The sequence below is a fragment of the Amblyomma maculatum genome, chromosome 7 (assembly GCF_055883805.1).
Source record: "Amblyomma maculatum isolate TAMU_Amacu chromosome 7, ASM5588380v1, whole genome shotgun sequence".
In the NCBI taxonomy this organism is placed as follows: domain Eukaryota; kingdom Metazoa; phylum Arthropoda; class Arachnida; order Ixodida; family Ixodidae; genus Amblyomma; species Amblyomma maculatum.
The window spans coordinates 56684918-56702448 of NC_139350.1; the positions used below are offsets into that span (position 1 = coordinate 56684918).

The 17531-nt window shown below is 44.9% G+C and overlaps 1 protein-coding gene across 1 annotated transcript in view; it reads left to right on the forward strand.

Moving 5' to 3' along the window:
* LOC146183305 (tachykinin-like peptides receptor 86C) overlaps positions 1 to 17531 on the forward strand; it is a 358172-nt gene that overhangs the window by 256000 nt on the left and 84641 nt on the right. Inside the window, exon 3 of the mRNA XM_084608351.1 lies at positions 14485 to 14635. Coding sequence (XP_084464477.1) covers positions 14485 to 14635 — 151 coding nt within the window. The remainder of the gene's footprint in view (positions 1 to 14484; positions 14636 to 17531) is intronic.

Below are 17531 nucleotides of genomic sequence, written 5' to 3' on the forward strand. Positions count from 1 at the left end.
ACCACTTGGGGCATTTTTCCTCGTAACACAATCTTAAGGCGCAAAAAGTAATGGCACGGATTTTACACAACGCAAAATTGACGGAATGTGTACATCTTACAGCAGGGACAGTGCCAGCGCATCCCTGTATTTCCCTAATTTCTCTACTTAGACACCTGGCGTCCTTGTGTCTTAACCAAGACAGCACTAGAGTCGTAATCATACAAGCGACTTATTCAAGTCAGGACTGAAGCCCAGTCTTGACTCCAGTCTTAAGCGGCCATGCTAGTGGCCTATTCTTAAGACTCCAGTTAAGTCTGGACTTAGCTAAGACAGTCTTAAGATTGTTTTGTGCAAGCGGGCCCAGGTCGGCGTTCGGTCAACTAGCAACCAAGTCTCTTGCGTCCTCTTCTTTTGTACGTCGTCTTTGTCAAACTACACACCTTTTTTATCTAAGTACGTCTTCTTCCACAACTTTTACGAAGTCACCGTGCGTTGGCGCTACACTATAGCACTAATATTTGTCGGTACGTGAGAATGGAAACTAAGTAAGGAAGTGCGCAGAACATGTTACAAAGAAGGAATTGAATGCATAAATGGTCAAAGAAATTCCCTGAAGAAACAAGCCCAAGCAGATCTAGGTATTCATTCCATAACTACGAAATTCATTATCAATGTTTTCACCCTGCAACAGGGAACACATTACGATCATTTAGTATAAAAAGCGACTGTAAAACCTTAACGTTATATTGTTGCCAAACCTCGGGGGGAATTAAAGTTCATCCGTACGTATTGGTAATATTTCATATCCTCTTGAAGATGTTATGCCAGAAATCCTGAAAACCCTAAAGAAAAAGTAGATAGAGAGGAGAAGGCAGCAGAGATACATTTGTGTAGCTCTGAGTATGTTGTTTGCAAAAAATAAAAAAAAAAATTCGCGTGGGGGACGGGCAATCTTGGACAGGAGAAATCAGGCCAGGGACAGGTGCAAGAAGAAATCAAAGGTTTGCATGCATAGCCCAAGGGAACAAGCGCTAAAACGTGCGACAGCCCATAGCTTAGTTACACGTTAATTAAGCCGACAGCGCTCTCTTGAAGACACCGTAATTAGTGCAATCAGCAAATCCAACACCTATGCAAAGAGACGTCAGGGCATCTCATCCGGCTGGCGTCGGTATCCATGCTGTAAAAAGTGCGGCAAGCTCCCTGACATGACATGTTTCCCAGGGGCCTGTGGGATGGCACTAATTAGACTTTCTTCGATCACTTTTGGGAAGCGAACGCCAGAAATACGCTTCGGGGCCTGATTCTTTTCAGCTCCATGCGCATACGTGTCGACTAAGATGATTCTCTTTGCGTGCATCTGATGTGAGTCTACCGTGTAATGACATCAACCCACCACCCTTCACATATTTTTGCAGTCGCCAGAGGCAAAAGCGTACGCACGTGTTTCGAAAGTTCTGAGAACCGGGCACTCATCGGTGTAGTCAGCCCGTGGTCGCACGACGAGATGACTTTTTTTTTACTTTTTTTTTTTTGCTATTAAAGGTCTCAGAGAGTACGCCGTTATCTCTCGCAAGCACGCGGGAACAAATTAACAGGGCTGTTCCAACTACACGCGCAGGGGACTGCACTCCGGCCTCAGGCGCGTTGGGGTGGGAGGTTTCGCAGCGAGCAGCTCGCTGAACATTCTCTGCGCTTCTAGGGCACTTGCTTGGAAGACTTCCACAACGCAGTCAAACTATTCTTTCGCTGTTCATGACTCTTTATACACATTCCCTTCATTTATCCTCTCATCATTCGAGAAGACAGGAGGTAGATGAGAGGGCACCCCAATTCCTCGTTGCCCACGTGGCCACCACCAAGATGCAAGGACATCGAGTGTGGTCGCGCAATTGCTCTGTTTGCGAGAAACTAGGCCTGCAATTTCGCTCGGTAGCCTTAGTTGAGGAAGTTTGCACCACACTCTCCTCCTGAAGAACGGGAAGCCACAAGCCTATATGCTAGACCCGTTCGTCGTGTGGGACGGCTGCGTGGGTTTTGTTTTCCTTTCGGCTTTCTCGTTAAGGGGATACTGTGGAGGGGCGTGTTTCGTTTACTCGGGCTGGGATTGCGGCCCGCACGCCCCGGTGAACATTGCAGGGAAACCAACGAGGACAAGCGGCTTGCCAACGCAGAAAGAAAAGGAAAGCTCCGAGCACCCATGCTGGTAAGGGCTGGGCGTGGTTCTTTCTGCGTGCATTTTGTGCCTTATTTTTGTCACGGCGTCTGACGTGGTTTAGATTGTTGTGCAGCTCTGCTCCCGGAATTCTAATTTCGCGGACGCCTAATCCCGCCTGTCCGCGTTTATGCTCAGCCGCTCAAGGTTACACTCTGATTCCTGCTCGTCTTTGCGGCGCTGTGAGAAAGCCGCAACTGCGATATAAGAAGGATACGAACATGTACCGCTATCGGATCTGCCTTATGTCTCGTTATGTCTATTGCAGTATTAGTCAGCGGCGTACGGTTAGAAACAGATCGCAAGACTAGTTCATTGCTTACGATAATGAGTCCACAGTGTCTTGGGGACTGGGGAAATGCACTGAAGTGTTTTACTCAGGTTCCGAGCTCTTCTAATCCCGAATGTTGAGACCTTTAGAGTAAACGACAAATACAATTGAAGATTTATGATTTTTACCTAACCACAATTATTGCTACTGCAGCGTACGAAACTACAATGAGTAAATCTAGATCTCCCTTCAAACAATGTAGATGACCTTCTGAATAAAAGCTAAATACTATGCCTCATGTTATTAGGCGTTTTAAAGTGGTGATAACTAGATGTTCTTTATGTTTTTTGTAAACGCCTTAGGAAGTTCCCTTTCTATTAATATCAGGGCTTATATACGGTTGTTTGTGAGATCTAGAGTTCCCTTAGCGATGTTTTGGGTGCTTTCCTGGGTAAGTAAAGTTTTTCTTGACTATAAATAGTATTTTGCTCCTCGTTATGAGCGTGACTGCATATATATGTGTAAGACGTTTGCAGGGTTGGTTTTCTTAGTTTCTGACGGATGCATATAGCTAATTTTGTATGCATGGCTTTTCAAACAATTATTGATAGCTGCGGTTGACTACACCAAGTTGCGCATTCAAAACAAAGACGTGAATAGCGTGCTATCTTTTCCGACCATTGCACAAGCTGGCGGTTGTCAATATGTAACTCCTGTTGTGCTTAATATTATTGGTTTTTCAATAAAATAGGCATTCTCACTTAGAAATGACACCAGTATAACAAACATTTCTACAGACACGGTTGGCCCAGCAGAGGCATCTGTTAAAGCTGATGTTTGCGTGTACTGTGGGACACCATGGACCCAGAGCACCAACATTTAGCCGTGTATGCCATCGCCGTGTCTGGGGAAAACGGGATCCTGGTGGTTGAGCCGATGCCGAGTGTTTTGCCTTTAGGTTCCCTCGGCAGTGGCAACACACCACTTTTCCCGACATCCGCTGATTTCCTCCGGCAGTCACTTTTTCCTATCCTCCCCTATATCTTTCACTCCTTCCCATCTTTTTTCTTACTACAGTCCTGTCTCCTTCTCTTTTCTTAAATATTTCCTTCCTCCAGGCGGCGAGTGTTAACTTTGTGTGGCCACTCACCATGTGTTACGTCATATGTGGTTATAGTCAGGGTGAACGGCTGGCGTGGGCTGGACTTTTTCGGAGGCCATTAACCCGTCCCCTTGCTTGTTGGGCTCGCTGGTGGGTGGACACCAGCCTGGCCGAAGAACAACAGTCATTTTATGACCTCTCTACTCTCGAATGAGCACTCCCGAAAAAGAAGGAGCACCGACGACACCTCCAAATTGTTCTTGGAGAATGCAAACCGATTCCCACCCTTTCATGTGATGCACAGTGTAGTCGCTCAGAAAGCAGCTAAACAAATCTCACTTTTTATCGTGAAAGTGCTACAACGTGAAAAAAAAAGAAAAAAAACGTCAGGGCTGCAACGTGAAGAAACTTCCGAATGGAGACCTGCTAGAAATCCTGTATAATCACCAGTATGAAAAATTGTCCACTTTGAAGTCCTTTGGCCAAATCCCAGTGACAATCAATCCACAGGGTTCCCTGAGCACTGTCCGCGGAGTTATCTCTGACGATGATCTCAGATGCCTGACTGAAGAGGAGCTCTTGGAGGGCGTAGACCAAAATTTGACGAATGTGTTTAGAGTAAAAATGAGGCGTTATAACAAAGAGATTCCTAGAATTCACCCATCCCTGCCTTTTTCTCCAAGCCTTCTCTCCTAAATCAGTCGAAATAGGCTATGTGAAACTTCAACTCAGCGAATATATTCCAAAATCCTCGGCGCTGCTTGAAGCGTGAACGCTATGGTCACGGCTCTCAGACATGCCGGGGCCAACTGAGATGTAAAAATGGGCCTCCCATGAACACAATTTTCAGAAATATAACAGGGAAGAAATATTTCTGAACGGAATTTTCAGAAATATGAAATCCAGCCACATTTATGTGTCAGCTGTGAGGACAGTTATCCTGCTTACTCACACACATGCCCAGTATGGAAGCAAGACAAAGAAATTATTACCACTAAGGTCAAAGAAAAAACGTTCCGGGAAGCACGAAATCATGTTTTTTAAAAAAAACAAAAAAAAATCTGCCTATTGCAATGGCTTTTATACACTGGAACTGCACAGGAAGCTCAACTAATATGAATGATATAAAAATATTTATTAGCCACACACTCACCTCTAGCCTTGTGTTCGCAAGAAACGAATTTGGGTCCCAAACATAATACTTAAAAATTATGGAGTCTTCTGTCGCGTCCGAGGGAAGGCTCTCAGGTGGCGTTGGCATCATAATAAAAAATGGAGTAGCAGTTCGAGAACACATACTTAAAACTCAGTTTGAAGCGGCAGCAGTGGCTTCTCAAACAATAACAGTGTGCTGCATTTACTTAGTGCCATACCTTAATTTTAGTATTTACGAATTAAAAGCTCTTTTAGAGCAGCTTCTAGAGCTATTTTTATTACTCGGAGATTTTAATGCACACTCCAGCTTTTGCGTAGTCACAGAGTCATTACAAGAGGTGAGGCCATAGAGGATTATATACTGTGTAATAACGTTTGTCTTCTTAAGACCGGTAATTCAACCTATTGTTCGCCTAGTTCAGGAAAAATGAGCTGTATAGATTTATCTTTCAGCTCAGCCTCTATATTTAGAGATTTTAAATGGGACGTATTAGATAATGCACACGGAAGCGATCACGTACCTGTACTAATCAGCTTAACATCTCCATTACAAATTATCCCAACAAAGCCGCAACGCTGGAAGCTGCATTTAGCCAACTGAGCACTTTTCCGAGAGAAGGCCAGCCAAAACGAAATTATTTCAGATAATTATAGTGTAGATTAACCTAGTGAAGCTTACACGAATTGTATCGTTACTGCAGCACAAATAGCGATTGATCAGTCCTGTGGAGTGGTGAAACAAAATTGCAAAGTCTGGTAATAAAAAAAATGTAAAGAAGCAAAAAAGAAACAAACCAAATCTTGGAGATTTTTTTTCGCAGGGGACTAACACAGGGCGATTTCGTAACGTTTTAAAAACCAAGAGCCAAAGCTCGATGCATTCGCTAAGCACCGAAAAAAACTTCCTGGCAAGGTTCTGTACCTTCATTAAACAGCTCAACAACATCAAAACAAATGTGGGAACAAGTTTGAAAAATAAATGGCAGTTACTCCCCATTCTATATACCCCTTCTAACAGCCCCTGGTGTACAGACAACTATTTAAGATTAAGCAGACATTTTAGGTGGATATTTTTCTGCTGTTTCTAATTCATCGCACTGTACAGAATTATTTCTGAAACGCAAAAAGACAGCCGAGAAACAAAATCTTCAAAGATTTTAAGCACGACAATCTTTGTCATGAAATTGAATTCCCTTAGCCAAAGGATTGTAAGATCTATCATGCATTCCATCTATGTTGACGATGTTCAGATAGCTTACAGATCCTTAAACATATCAACACGCGAAAGACAAGTACAGCTAACCACAAACAAACTGGCTACATGGGCAGACAGAAATGGCTTCAAGTTTTCTCCACAAAAAAAAAATTGGCCATTCTTTTTTCACTAAAACGAGGTTTACAGGTAGGTCATACCCTATACCTGAATGTAACAGAATTACCTGTCAGAAGTGAACATAAATTTCTGGCCTTGATATTCGATAAATAACTTACTTTCCTGCCTCGTATAAATGCACTGAAAATGTAAGCCTCTAAATCTCTGAATACAATTACCGTCCTTTATCACAAGCACTGCGGTACCGATAAAGCATGCCTTCTGGAAATTTACCGCTCTGTTGTGCGCTCATCCTTGAACTATGGTTGCGTTGTATACGGATCAGCAAGGCCGTGCACATTTAAAACGACTAGACCCAGTACATAACTTAGGCGCGTGTCTTTCAACAGGCGCGTACAGAATATCATCCATAAACAGTCTATAGGTAGATGCAAACGAACCACCCCCTGCAGAAAGGAGAATTATGCTCACATGTGCATATGTTCTGAGGATCCGTTCATTCCCGAAGCACATTTGTTACTCAATAGTCACAAAGTTCCCATCTCGAATACTGTTTACCAACAAGCCCCAAGCAAACAGATATCTCCTCCTCCGCTTCGAGGAGCAATGCCGAGAATTAGACGTAGCAGTCAATTTGCCAAATACCGTCTCAAGACCTGACCCCCTACCACCTTGGTACAGCTTTTCCTTTGTATATTACCTTAGAATGGCACAGTTTCATAAAAGACAAATTCCCTACGAACACATACTATAAGTGTTCCTGCCCTTAGAAGAAAATATAAAGATCACGATGGCTCAAAAACAGCTTCATATGTAGGTAGCGGTGTAGTAGAAGCGAAATGTAAAACAGTTAGGTTACCTCAGCCTGCATCAGTCTTTACTGCCGAATGCTCTGCCATCCTCTATAAGCTGCAGAAAAATAGTAAATGCAACTTTGAGAAGAGTATAATCTAAACCGACTTCCTCAGCGTAATCATAGAAGTACGCTCTAAAAATGCAACGAAAGCCTTGGTAGAAAATAAAATTCATTACGTCAAAACAGCCGAAACACAAGGTCACGAAGTTAAATTGTGCTTGGAGCTTAGCTATGTCGGAATCAGCGGTTATGAGATAGCTGATGCATGCGCGGCTCGTGCCCGCAAAGCTAAAAGAAAAAGTAAACGTACTGCATAAATATATGACAAAACTTTTACAAGGAAAACTGAGAACAAAATGCAACGTTTCTGGGACAATGAAATAAACAACAAACTCCGCCTTGTGAAACCATTCATCGATGAATGGAAGTTGTGCAGTCACCGAAAACGCTTTATTCAACTAGTATTATGCCGCATTCGCATCGGACACACACATCTGACACAAAATTACATTCTCAAGGAAGTAGTTAAGCCAATGTGCGAAGACTGTGGACATAAAGTCACAATAAATCACATTTTATACTCGCCTAGAAAACTTTAAAGACTAAGAAGAAATTATTTTAGACAGTTTTACACCGAACATATACTATTCCATCCGACATTGCTCCTAGCGGAGAACGCACTTGTCAGTTTGTCCTCTGGTTACAGCTTCTTAGAAGAATCATTGCTTCTAAGCAAGCTGTGATAACCTAACAATGTCTTAATCCTCCACCAAAAAAACCACAGTACACTTCGTGCTCGGCGCATCATAGCCTTGGTTGCTTATGCGCCATAAAACACAACAGACGCGGTTGGTATGAATGGCCAAAGGACAGTTCTCATAGAAGTGAACAAAATGAATTGATGAAACTTAGCACACGTAATAACTCCACATACTGCGAGTTCATGTTCGAACAATTTCAAGCCAGCTTCAACTATAACTTTATCGCATTAGCTGTGAAATATTTTTCAAGTGTATTTTGTTCTATTGTGATATGTTAGCGATGGTTTGACAGTGCATTAGGAGAATACTACATTTTCTTAGAGAGTGCGAGTTTTTGTCAGAATACTGTTCGCAAATGCCCACTTTAAAACGCTCATTTGTTTGTAAACAAACAACAAACTAAGCAGCTGTTCAATCTGACCGCTCTTGACATGCATACCAGTTCCAGATAAAAATTTCGAATACTGCCGTAAAATCAGCAGTGACTTTCAAAGTCAAGGCGGTTATTACTTATTACTACTTCCCGTTATTTTTCTTGATGGCTACTTTTGAAGAACCATGCCAGTTAGGCTGGGGTCAAATAACAAAGTTAAGAATAAGCTTGCTGACAACTCGAAGTTGAAATTCACCGCATTATTTATAACCCGAGCCTGTCTACGCACACGAATAGTGTTAACGCGACAGCATTAAAGGGTTCAGGCTTCGCAGAATCTGTTGTCGGAGTTGTCGGCGCCTGCGCTTTGAGCGTAAAAGATGGATATACCGTTTAGAGCTGGTAGTTGGCAGGTGACATGGCCAGACGCTGATTGGTCGGAGGGCTCTATGACGTCACGAGACCACGTGACATGGCAGAGTTCGCAGGCGCTGCCAACTCGGGTAGATCCTTGAGATAAGAGGGTGAGGTGAAAATTTAAGCTACCGAAATCATCAATTGGATCCCGAGCCAGCCATGCAGCCGTGTTCTTACTGTTTTGTTAAAGCGAGGCATTATACCTACGTTTGGTGGTCTTTCACCAAATGTTGTAGCTTGTGCGGGATAGCACAAATGCAGTATTAGCGACTAAGCGAGTAGCAAAAGGTAATATACGCAAACGAGGATCTGCAAAGGGGTGGTGACGTGGTAGCTTACGACTGTAAGTTGTTGGATATGTCTGAGAACAGAAAACATAGAAACAATCCTAGGTTTACTATTTAAGCAAGCAGCAAGGTATGTGCGCAAATAAGAGTCCGTAACGGAAGCTGTAGGAGGGCGTCATTAATTAAAGTCGACGCTTCATGCCCTTAAGGGCTGTTCTTTCCAGTCCATAGCTATAGGAGGCGTTTCCTGCGCAGACAGTGCACAGGCTAAGTTAATAAAATGCCCTGAGGACAAGTAAACCAGAAATCTGCTTTATAAAATACGTTTTTTTTTTTATTAGAGAATGATGATGTAAGTGCGCCTATGGCTAAGGGACTTGGGTGAGCAGGTTTTGAATGGTGCCACGCTCACTGGAGGACCAAGGTGGGTGTGCAAGGGTTGCGGCATCAGTATTTAGGTCCTTGCTTAGCGTGGGGTCTCCTGGGGGAATAGGCATCGTTGCCAAACAGGGGAGAGGACTCCGTGGTGGAAAGGTCGACGTACACCGTCTAAAAGAGCAGCTGAAACACGCATCTCTTTAGGCTGCATGCAATCAATGCCTTCGGACAGCCACCTTGTGATTAACCCTCGTGCTTTAGCGACCTCGATGCTCTGCTTGTGAGAGATAGATGTGCCCGACCGAAGACTTGAATGCAAGTTGTTTTAGGGGTCCTGTAAACGGCGGTGTTACAGCTCCAAGACAAATACCTTAGTGGCAGTCTGTTTCAACAGTTGCTCGGGATGAGTCATATGAGCATTTATTTTGTGTCGTAGGAAAGTATCCGATCTAGTAGTAATGATGTCACGGCTTTTTGACCGTTCTGGAATCATAAGTCGCCATTCCGTGGGGCTAATGATCAACCTAATAATGTCGTAGTTCGGTAAGCATTGGGAGAAATTCTTATCCAAAAGAGATGACCGGTGCTAAAGCAACTTCCGCTGCAGCACACAAAAATTGCCATGTGAGTAAGGTCAAGATGACACTTTGTCGGTAGAGTTGGTAGCTGTTCATTTTAGGGATTTCAAGGCGCTAAAAAATACAGCGCGCATAAAGGAAGAAAACCGGAGAGAACGCCAATCACAACTGTCTTATTTCAAAGAAAGACGCGTATAAATTTGCATCCTCCCTCGTCGCATTCGCAAAGAACACATTCATGCATTAAATTTGATATAAGAACGAATTTCTAAGATACTTTTCTTCGGTCTTATGCAACGGCACAGAAGTTTCACTGATTGGCAAGCTTGAAAGGCTACCACTCTTCCTGGTACATAAGGCTTCAATCATTCATGTGGTCTTTCTATAATGCGCGATTCTGTAGAATGTGCCAGTCAGCAAAGCATGGATCACAAGTGTGTGAAGAGCAAGATCTGTTATACTTTGGTAAATTATGAGGCTATTTTATTGATTATTTCGCTGATGTTTCCTTATTCGCTCGCTAACACATTTTCGATGATAGGTGATATTAATTGCGTACGCGGTTTCTTGCAAAATAAAGCCGTTCTGAGTGGCGCCTCTAGGCAGTTTTTTCTCCTTATGTGTGGCGTGCGTTTATTACTTTCTTTGGGTTTAAAATCCATCAAAATGAACATAAAGCTACTAAGATTATATCCCCGGTTTATTTCGGTTAATGCGAAAATAGTGAAGTGCACTTACCCGTTCGGAGGCGGCCTATACCGAACGGTCTTATACAAGAAAGTAGGAAACCGACTACAATTACAATTACTCGATGTTACGTTACCTTTCATTGAACTTTATTGCTATACCACAGACTAATCCAAGCTAGAATACACTAGCGCTGCTCGCTTCAACCTTTTTTACACTTTGTTAGTTTTCAGCAGAGCTTGCTTTTCAAACTTTCAGTCGCCGATTGTGCAACGTTTCCTCGTGAAGACAACAGCCGCTACACTGGACAGTCTTTGCAAAAGGAAGAGCGGTGTTGCACCGTACGAATACCTTACAGACCCGTCCATAGCTGCGCGATGCTTCGGTGCCATTTTCTACACGTCCTCTAAAAAACGCCACGCTTAGATGTTGGCGCTGTGAAGATACCCCGCAGGTACAAGGCCACTGAAGTGCTGAAGAACTAGGCACTAGATGTTATCTTGAGAACATCAGATGCACCTTCTGGTGTAGAACCATAGCAAGGCCGGTTCACTTCTGCGGTCAAAAGCTTCTGGAGCTCCCCTGATGCTATAGGCAGCCATGCGCACAGCCGGGCGGTCGAAATATCTGACGCAGCCACATTGTCGTGGACACATTGCCTCTGCAGCATTTTTAGATTAAAGTAATTGATGGCCGGTAATCAATTACAAAAAATAATTCACTTTTCCGAAAAAGTACAGTTTGAATAATAATCGATTGATTACAATATATACACAAGAATGTAATTATTGACAAGTTATTAATTATTTACAACTCTGATGCCGAAGCACTGTTGATAGGAACGAGCTAGTGCACAGAATGTGCGAGGCACATGTTGACAAAAAGTGCTTCCTGTGGAAGCTTTGGTGAGCTGCATCGGACGTCCTTATAGCTCAATAATATACCGCGTACAGATCCATAGAAGGCTCACTCGCTCATCACTGTAACGTATGAGCATAAAACATGTAAACGGGCTCTGAGAGCTTTATTGATACCTCAATTTGACAGAAAACGGGTACACTGAAACAACACGTTGTTGCTAAGGTACACTGGGCATGTCTATTACGCGTACAATGATGAGAAGCCTTGTCTAAAGCGCGCCAACGGTGATCCGCAAAGCAGGTCAGCGCCATCTAACGTTACGCCATGGGTTTGAGTTATACGTCCTATGCGCATGCGTGGCCAAAACAAAACAGCGCATGCTCGTGGGTGGTCGGACTTATGTCCGCTTAGTGCTTGCGCTTCATGCAGCTAGGTAAACCGCGGCCGGAAACCCAACGCGTTTCGCGCGAATCACGAAGCGGCTAGGCAAGTGCAACTGGATATCAGATGATGGCTCGGTTCAAAATCAAATTTTGCAAGTGATAGCGGGTGATCGCGCGTTTCACACAAGCACTAGGCAAAGAGTGCGAGAACTGGGCACTAGTTGGTTTCTGTCTGTTTTCGTCCTGCGTTGCAGGTGTATTGTTTGATGGCGTGTTCTTAAGCCGGATTATCAGCTATCATCCGTACAGATCTAGGAACTTGACTTCCTCCACGATAACACACAGGGGCGGCGAGTGGCATCCAGGAACGCGCACTTGCTTACCTGGCCGTCACGTTACAATCGAGAAACACGGTGGCATCGCGACGCCCTGACGACCGTCACAGCCTCACAAAATGCAAGCAGTGCGACCCTAGCGGCACGCCAGGTACTCCCAAGACGGGGGCTGAAAAAAGAAGCGATGAGCAGGCATCCGTTTGATTTGCCGCGCATGCGCATGAGACGCATAGCTCAAACCCAGAGCCTAACGGTAGATGTCGCTAACTTGCTCCGCAGAGCACCGTCGGCCCGCTCTAGACAAGGCTGCTCACCACTGTACTCTTTCATGGCGCATAAGTAAGGGGTCCCATGTTTTCACAATCACTACCCATTTTTTAGAATGTTTGCACTGTAGCTATAGTCCTCCTGTTTATAATAAAAACAAGCTTGGACTGATTAGAAAGGTGAATGGGAGGGACTTCCGATCCTCGTCACGTCACGGAAGCCATTCACAGATTCAGAGTGGAGAGTTCACCGGCCCCTACTTAAGTTGCCTTTGTGAGCTGATTGCACCATAGCTCAGTGTGATGACTCTTCTATGATAATATACTTTACGGTAAACACTGTCAATTCTAAAATGTGATCTCGCGGTGAGCGTGCTAGCATGCAGTGCACAGCGAGGAGGTTGCATACGGAGTTCGTTGACCGGACGTCATCTTTGTGTTGTCCTATTACATGATTGAGGCTGTTTTTCTCGCTGGTGTATGTGTCCGGAACTTAGAACATGAACTTTTGTGATTACGCTGAATGTTGTTTCATTGGGGACGTTGTCTTAGGCCTGTGGAAGGAAGCAGATGCTCGGTGAAAGTGGCTTGTGGGCCGCGGTGACGCGCCTCCGTCGAAGCCTGCCAGCACCTCGCTTGCGCCCCTCACATATGGAGGCACATAGAGATGCACAAATGATTCAGATATGATTCGTCTCGCTCTGCTTCGAGCCTGATGGCGGAAAGCGCGTTGAATGAAGCCACGAGTATGGCCATTCTTCTGTAGGGCTTGTTTGCCTCATAACAAAACGGCATACCCCCAAAGGGAATTGGCTAAGACCAGGCGGTTAATATCAGTCTCTCGAACGAATCGGTACAGAAATATTTCCTTCCATTTCACAAGCAACTTCAAGACAGCAGATCGACATGGTTGAACTTAAAAACGTCGAGACGACAGATGCCTTCTGGATGGTGGGATGATCGCAACTAAAGGTTAACAAGCAGCCAGCATGGTGACATAATTTTCGATTACATCATTTTGAAGAGTAGTGCAAAAAAAAAATGACACGGTTTTACGGATTATACCAGGAGTTTGTGGAAAACCGGCCACTAATTTTTAAATGTAGGCTTTTTGAGATATAAAGACAGCTTCTGCAGAAGCATAACACATGCTCTGGAGGACAGCAAAGAAAAGAAAAAGGTAAACAAAGTTAATTAGTAAGCTGGTTAACTGATTAACCAGCTTACTAATTAACTTTGTTTACCTTTTTCTTTTCTTTGCTGTCCTCCAGTTACCACAAATCAGTTAACCAGCTTACTAATTAACTTTGTTTACCTTTTTCTTTTTGCTGTCCTCCAGAGCATGCGGCTGCAGAAGCTGTCTTTATATCTCAAAAAGCCTACATTTAAAAATTAGTGGCCGGTTTTCAACAAACTCCTGGTAAAAGCCGTAATGACTTTTTAACTCGTGGGATTCGGCAAAGGCTCCAGTTATAGAAATTTGTAGCCGGTCGTTAGCATTGACTAGAACGACTTTTACAATATCAAAAAACGCGATACCTTTTCCGTTGTCGCTCAATAAATTTAGGCTGACTCGCGCCAGATGACGCGCGATAAAAAAAAATGCGCTCTAAACGACCCCAACGCCATAAATCAACGTCGCTCAGAGCACTGATTTTACGAAAGCGCGCGATACTCGGCGCGAGATAGCCAAAATTTGTTGAGCGACAACGTAAAAGGAATCACATTTTAAAAATTATCAATACTTCTGTGCCTATTACTTGCGGCAGGCTACAATTAAATTTCTATTTAAAACCAGGCGCCTCATTGCATATAACTGTAATAGATAAGTAATTATAAGAAATTTGAACACTAGAGCACACTAATGACTTTTATTCTAATGTCCGTCAACACCGCGATAGTGGTGCTGCAGAAGCTGGTTCCATATCTCAAAAAGGCTACGTTAAAAAATTAGCGCTTGGTTTTTGAAACACCTGGCAGATTTGAATCCTTGAATACGGTGAAATTCTCAAATAATGCAGACTTCACTATACCTTCCATTGTACATCACATATAATCTATAATATTCATCTACTGAGTAATTCCACTGCCGAAAACACATTTTTTATAATCGTGGTATGGACAATCGATGCAGCAGGTCCAGATGTGTTTGTGGAGCTGCTCGCACTTGAGCCATTTGTTGTGAATGTAATAAGCTCTAACACCGAGTTGTAAAACTTTACCCCGCTTTTCTGCTCTACGCAGTTACAATGTGATGTTCCTGGTGCTGACCTACGGCATACCCGTGGCCACTCTGGCGATCACCTACTGGCGCATGAGCCTGGTGCTGTGGGGAGACCAGTGCATAGGAGAGTACACAAGGCAGCAACAAAACGTTCATCGCAGCAAACAGAAGGTGAGCCATGTCCGGACAGTCCTTGCTCGCCAAAGAGGCTGCTGAGTCACTGACCAAGCGTAATTTATCTCTTCACTCATTATGTTTTCGCGGGGTATATTAAGTACAGATTATCAGGAAATGCATCGCTTACTGCAAGCTACAAAAGCACGTGGACCCTTTGCACGGCGTTCTATGTTGGCGTGGTCCCCGGGAATTAGATCTGATATTCCTTGGGGATTGTCGTTACGGGTTCTGTTTCACACACACACACACACACACACACACACACACACACACACACACACACACACACACACACACACACACACACACACACACACACACACACACACACACACACACACACACACACACACACACACACACACACACACACACACACACACACACACACACACACACACACACACACACACACACACACACACACACACACACACACACACACACACACACACACACACACACACACACACACACACACACACACACACACACACACACACACACACACACACACACACACACACACACACACACACACACACACACACACACACACACACACACACACACACACACACACACACACACACACACACACACACACACACACACACACACACACACACACACACACACACACACACACACACACACACACACACACACACACACACACACACACACACACACACACACACACACACACACACACACACACACACACACACACACACACACACACACACACACACACACACACACACACACACACACACACACACACACACACACACACACACACACACACACACACACACACACACACACACACACACACACACACACACACACACACACACACACACACACACACACACACACACACACACACACACACACACACACACACACACACACACACACACACACACACACACACACACACACACACACACACACACACACACACACACACACATATATATATATATATATATGAAGGAAAGAAGCCAATAGTGGGCGAGGCCAAAGAAGGCATTGGGGATGGTACTTAGTCTTTTTTTTAATGTTTACTTGGATAATCAGAAATTAGTAATGTAATCTGTTTAGGGGAAAGATAATTAAACACAAAATAGAAGAAAAAAACAACGTGACGATGGTGGGAACCGAACCCACGAACTCCAAATATCGCGTTCGGTGCTCTTCCAACTGAGCTATATCGGCCGCTGACCACCCTGCTACTTGCTTGGGTATTTAAGTTGTCTGTATACGAACCTTGAGAGTGTTCACCAGCGCCACCCTCAACCATAGCGGCGGACGTGGAATGTCCTTTGTTACCGCCAGCGTCACGTAGAACGTGATCAAGAGCGACGGCGAAAGCTGTGCTAGAACCCTCTTACGCTACCTATGGCTTCAAGACTGCCAGAACCGAGACCCATGTAAGCTAAAAGCAGATCAATTAAGGGGAAATGAGGGTGCTCGTTATAATACATGAAGGAAAGAAGCCAACAGTCGGCGAGGCCAAGGAAAGCTTTGGGGATGGTACTTTATGTCTTTTTTTTTATGTTTACTTGGATAATCACAGAATCTAGTAATGTAATCTGTTTAGGGGAAAGATAATTAAACACAAAGTAGAACACAAAGGGACGTATGCCCAGGCGTCTTCCCGAGAAGACAGCGACAGCAGCTCCCTCTGCCGTGCATTCTGCTCAGCCCGTGTTTCGCCGCGATTTGTGGCCTCCGCGCCCTTTCCCCTCAAACCGAGAGACAGAGCAGTTAGCGCGGAACCCCTAACCACTGCGTTTACGCTGTGCTTTTTATAACTGCTCTTGTTTGCCTGCTTTGCAGCACGGTCGAGGCGCAACTTTTCCGAGAATCGGAACGGACCAAACCGATGGCGTCGCCCGTTTCCATGTGTTCCTATACCACTTCCGAAGAGCGGCCGCCTGCGCGACCGTCATAAATAAACTCGCGTCAAGCTGCCACTTGACCTTGGTCGCCCCTTCTGATTCTCCCCCGCGACAGTGGACCCGCGGTCAACACTTCGTTTCTGGGAGAAGGAGCCGACAAAGGCGATCTATGCTCGACCGCTGTCAGCTCGCTGTCAGCCTTGCGTGAACTTGAGCGTACAAATGGCCGCGTCTCCTCCGACTGTCGATTTATGGGCCTTCGGTGTTCCGGTTCTGCCTTAAAGGTTGTACTTCAGCACGTCGAGCACGGCGAACCTGCGCCGCAGTACCAGATGGCCCGGCTTCATCCATTGCGACGCGAAGCAAACGCGCACATGCTTGTGCAACCCTGCCCAGCGACGGCCGCCACGTCCGCAACTGGCACGCCTCTCTCACCGTCTTAAGGTCTATTCACACTTGCTACTAAATGAGGTCGCGCCACTACCAGTCGCGCGACCAGAGGAGAGGATCTCGCCACTACCGATGTTCACACTTGCGACTGTCGCCTTCTCGTTCTGTTCTGGTTCCGAACGAGTTGGGAGTAGGAGAGCTGCTGGGCGATGACAGCGAACGTCGGTAGCAGCCGCTTCCCAGACACTTCAGCTTCTTCAGGCGAGCCCGTGCGTTGCCGCGCTCTTGTGTTTCCAGGAAAACGCCGACGACGAATAGACGGTGTCAATCACCGTGGTGTCAATATAAAATGTTGCGCCTGCGTGAAAAACCCAATTCTCAAAAGTTCATGCTCCTTACCGGATAGTCCGAATAACTTTCCAATCTCCTCCCAGGCCGTATCCTTCTCCCTGCCTTTGAATTCCGGATGCCGTTTGTTGAAAAGGTAGGGGTACTCTTTAATTGCACTGAGAAGGTGCTCGATCGAGTACTCCATTTTCTCGTCTTCCCGCCAATTTCCAATTTGCCGCCGGCTATAACAACCGGAT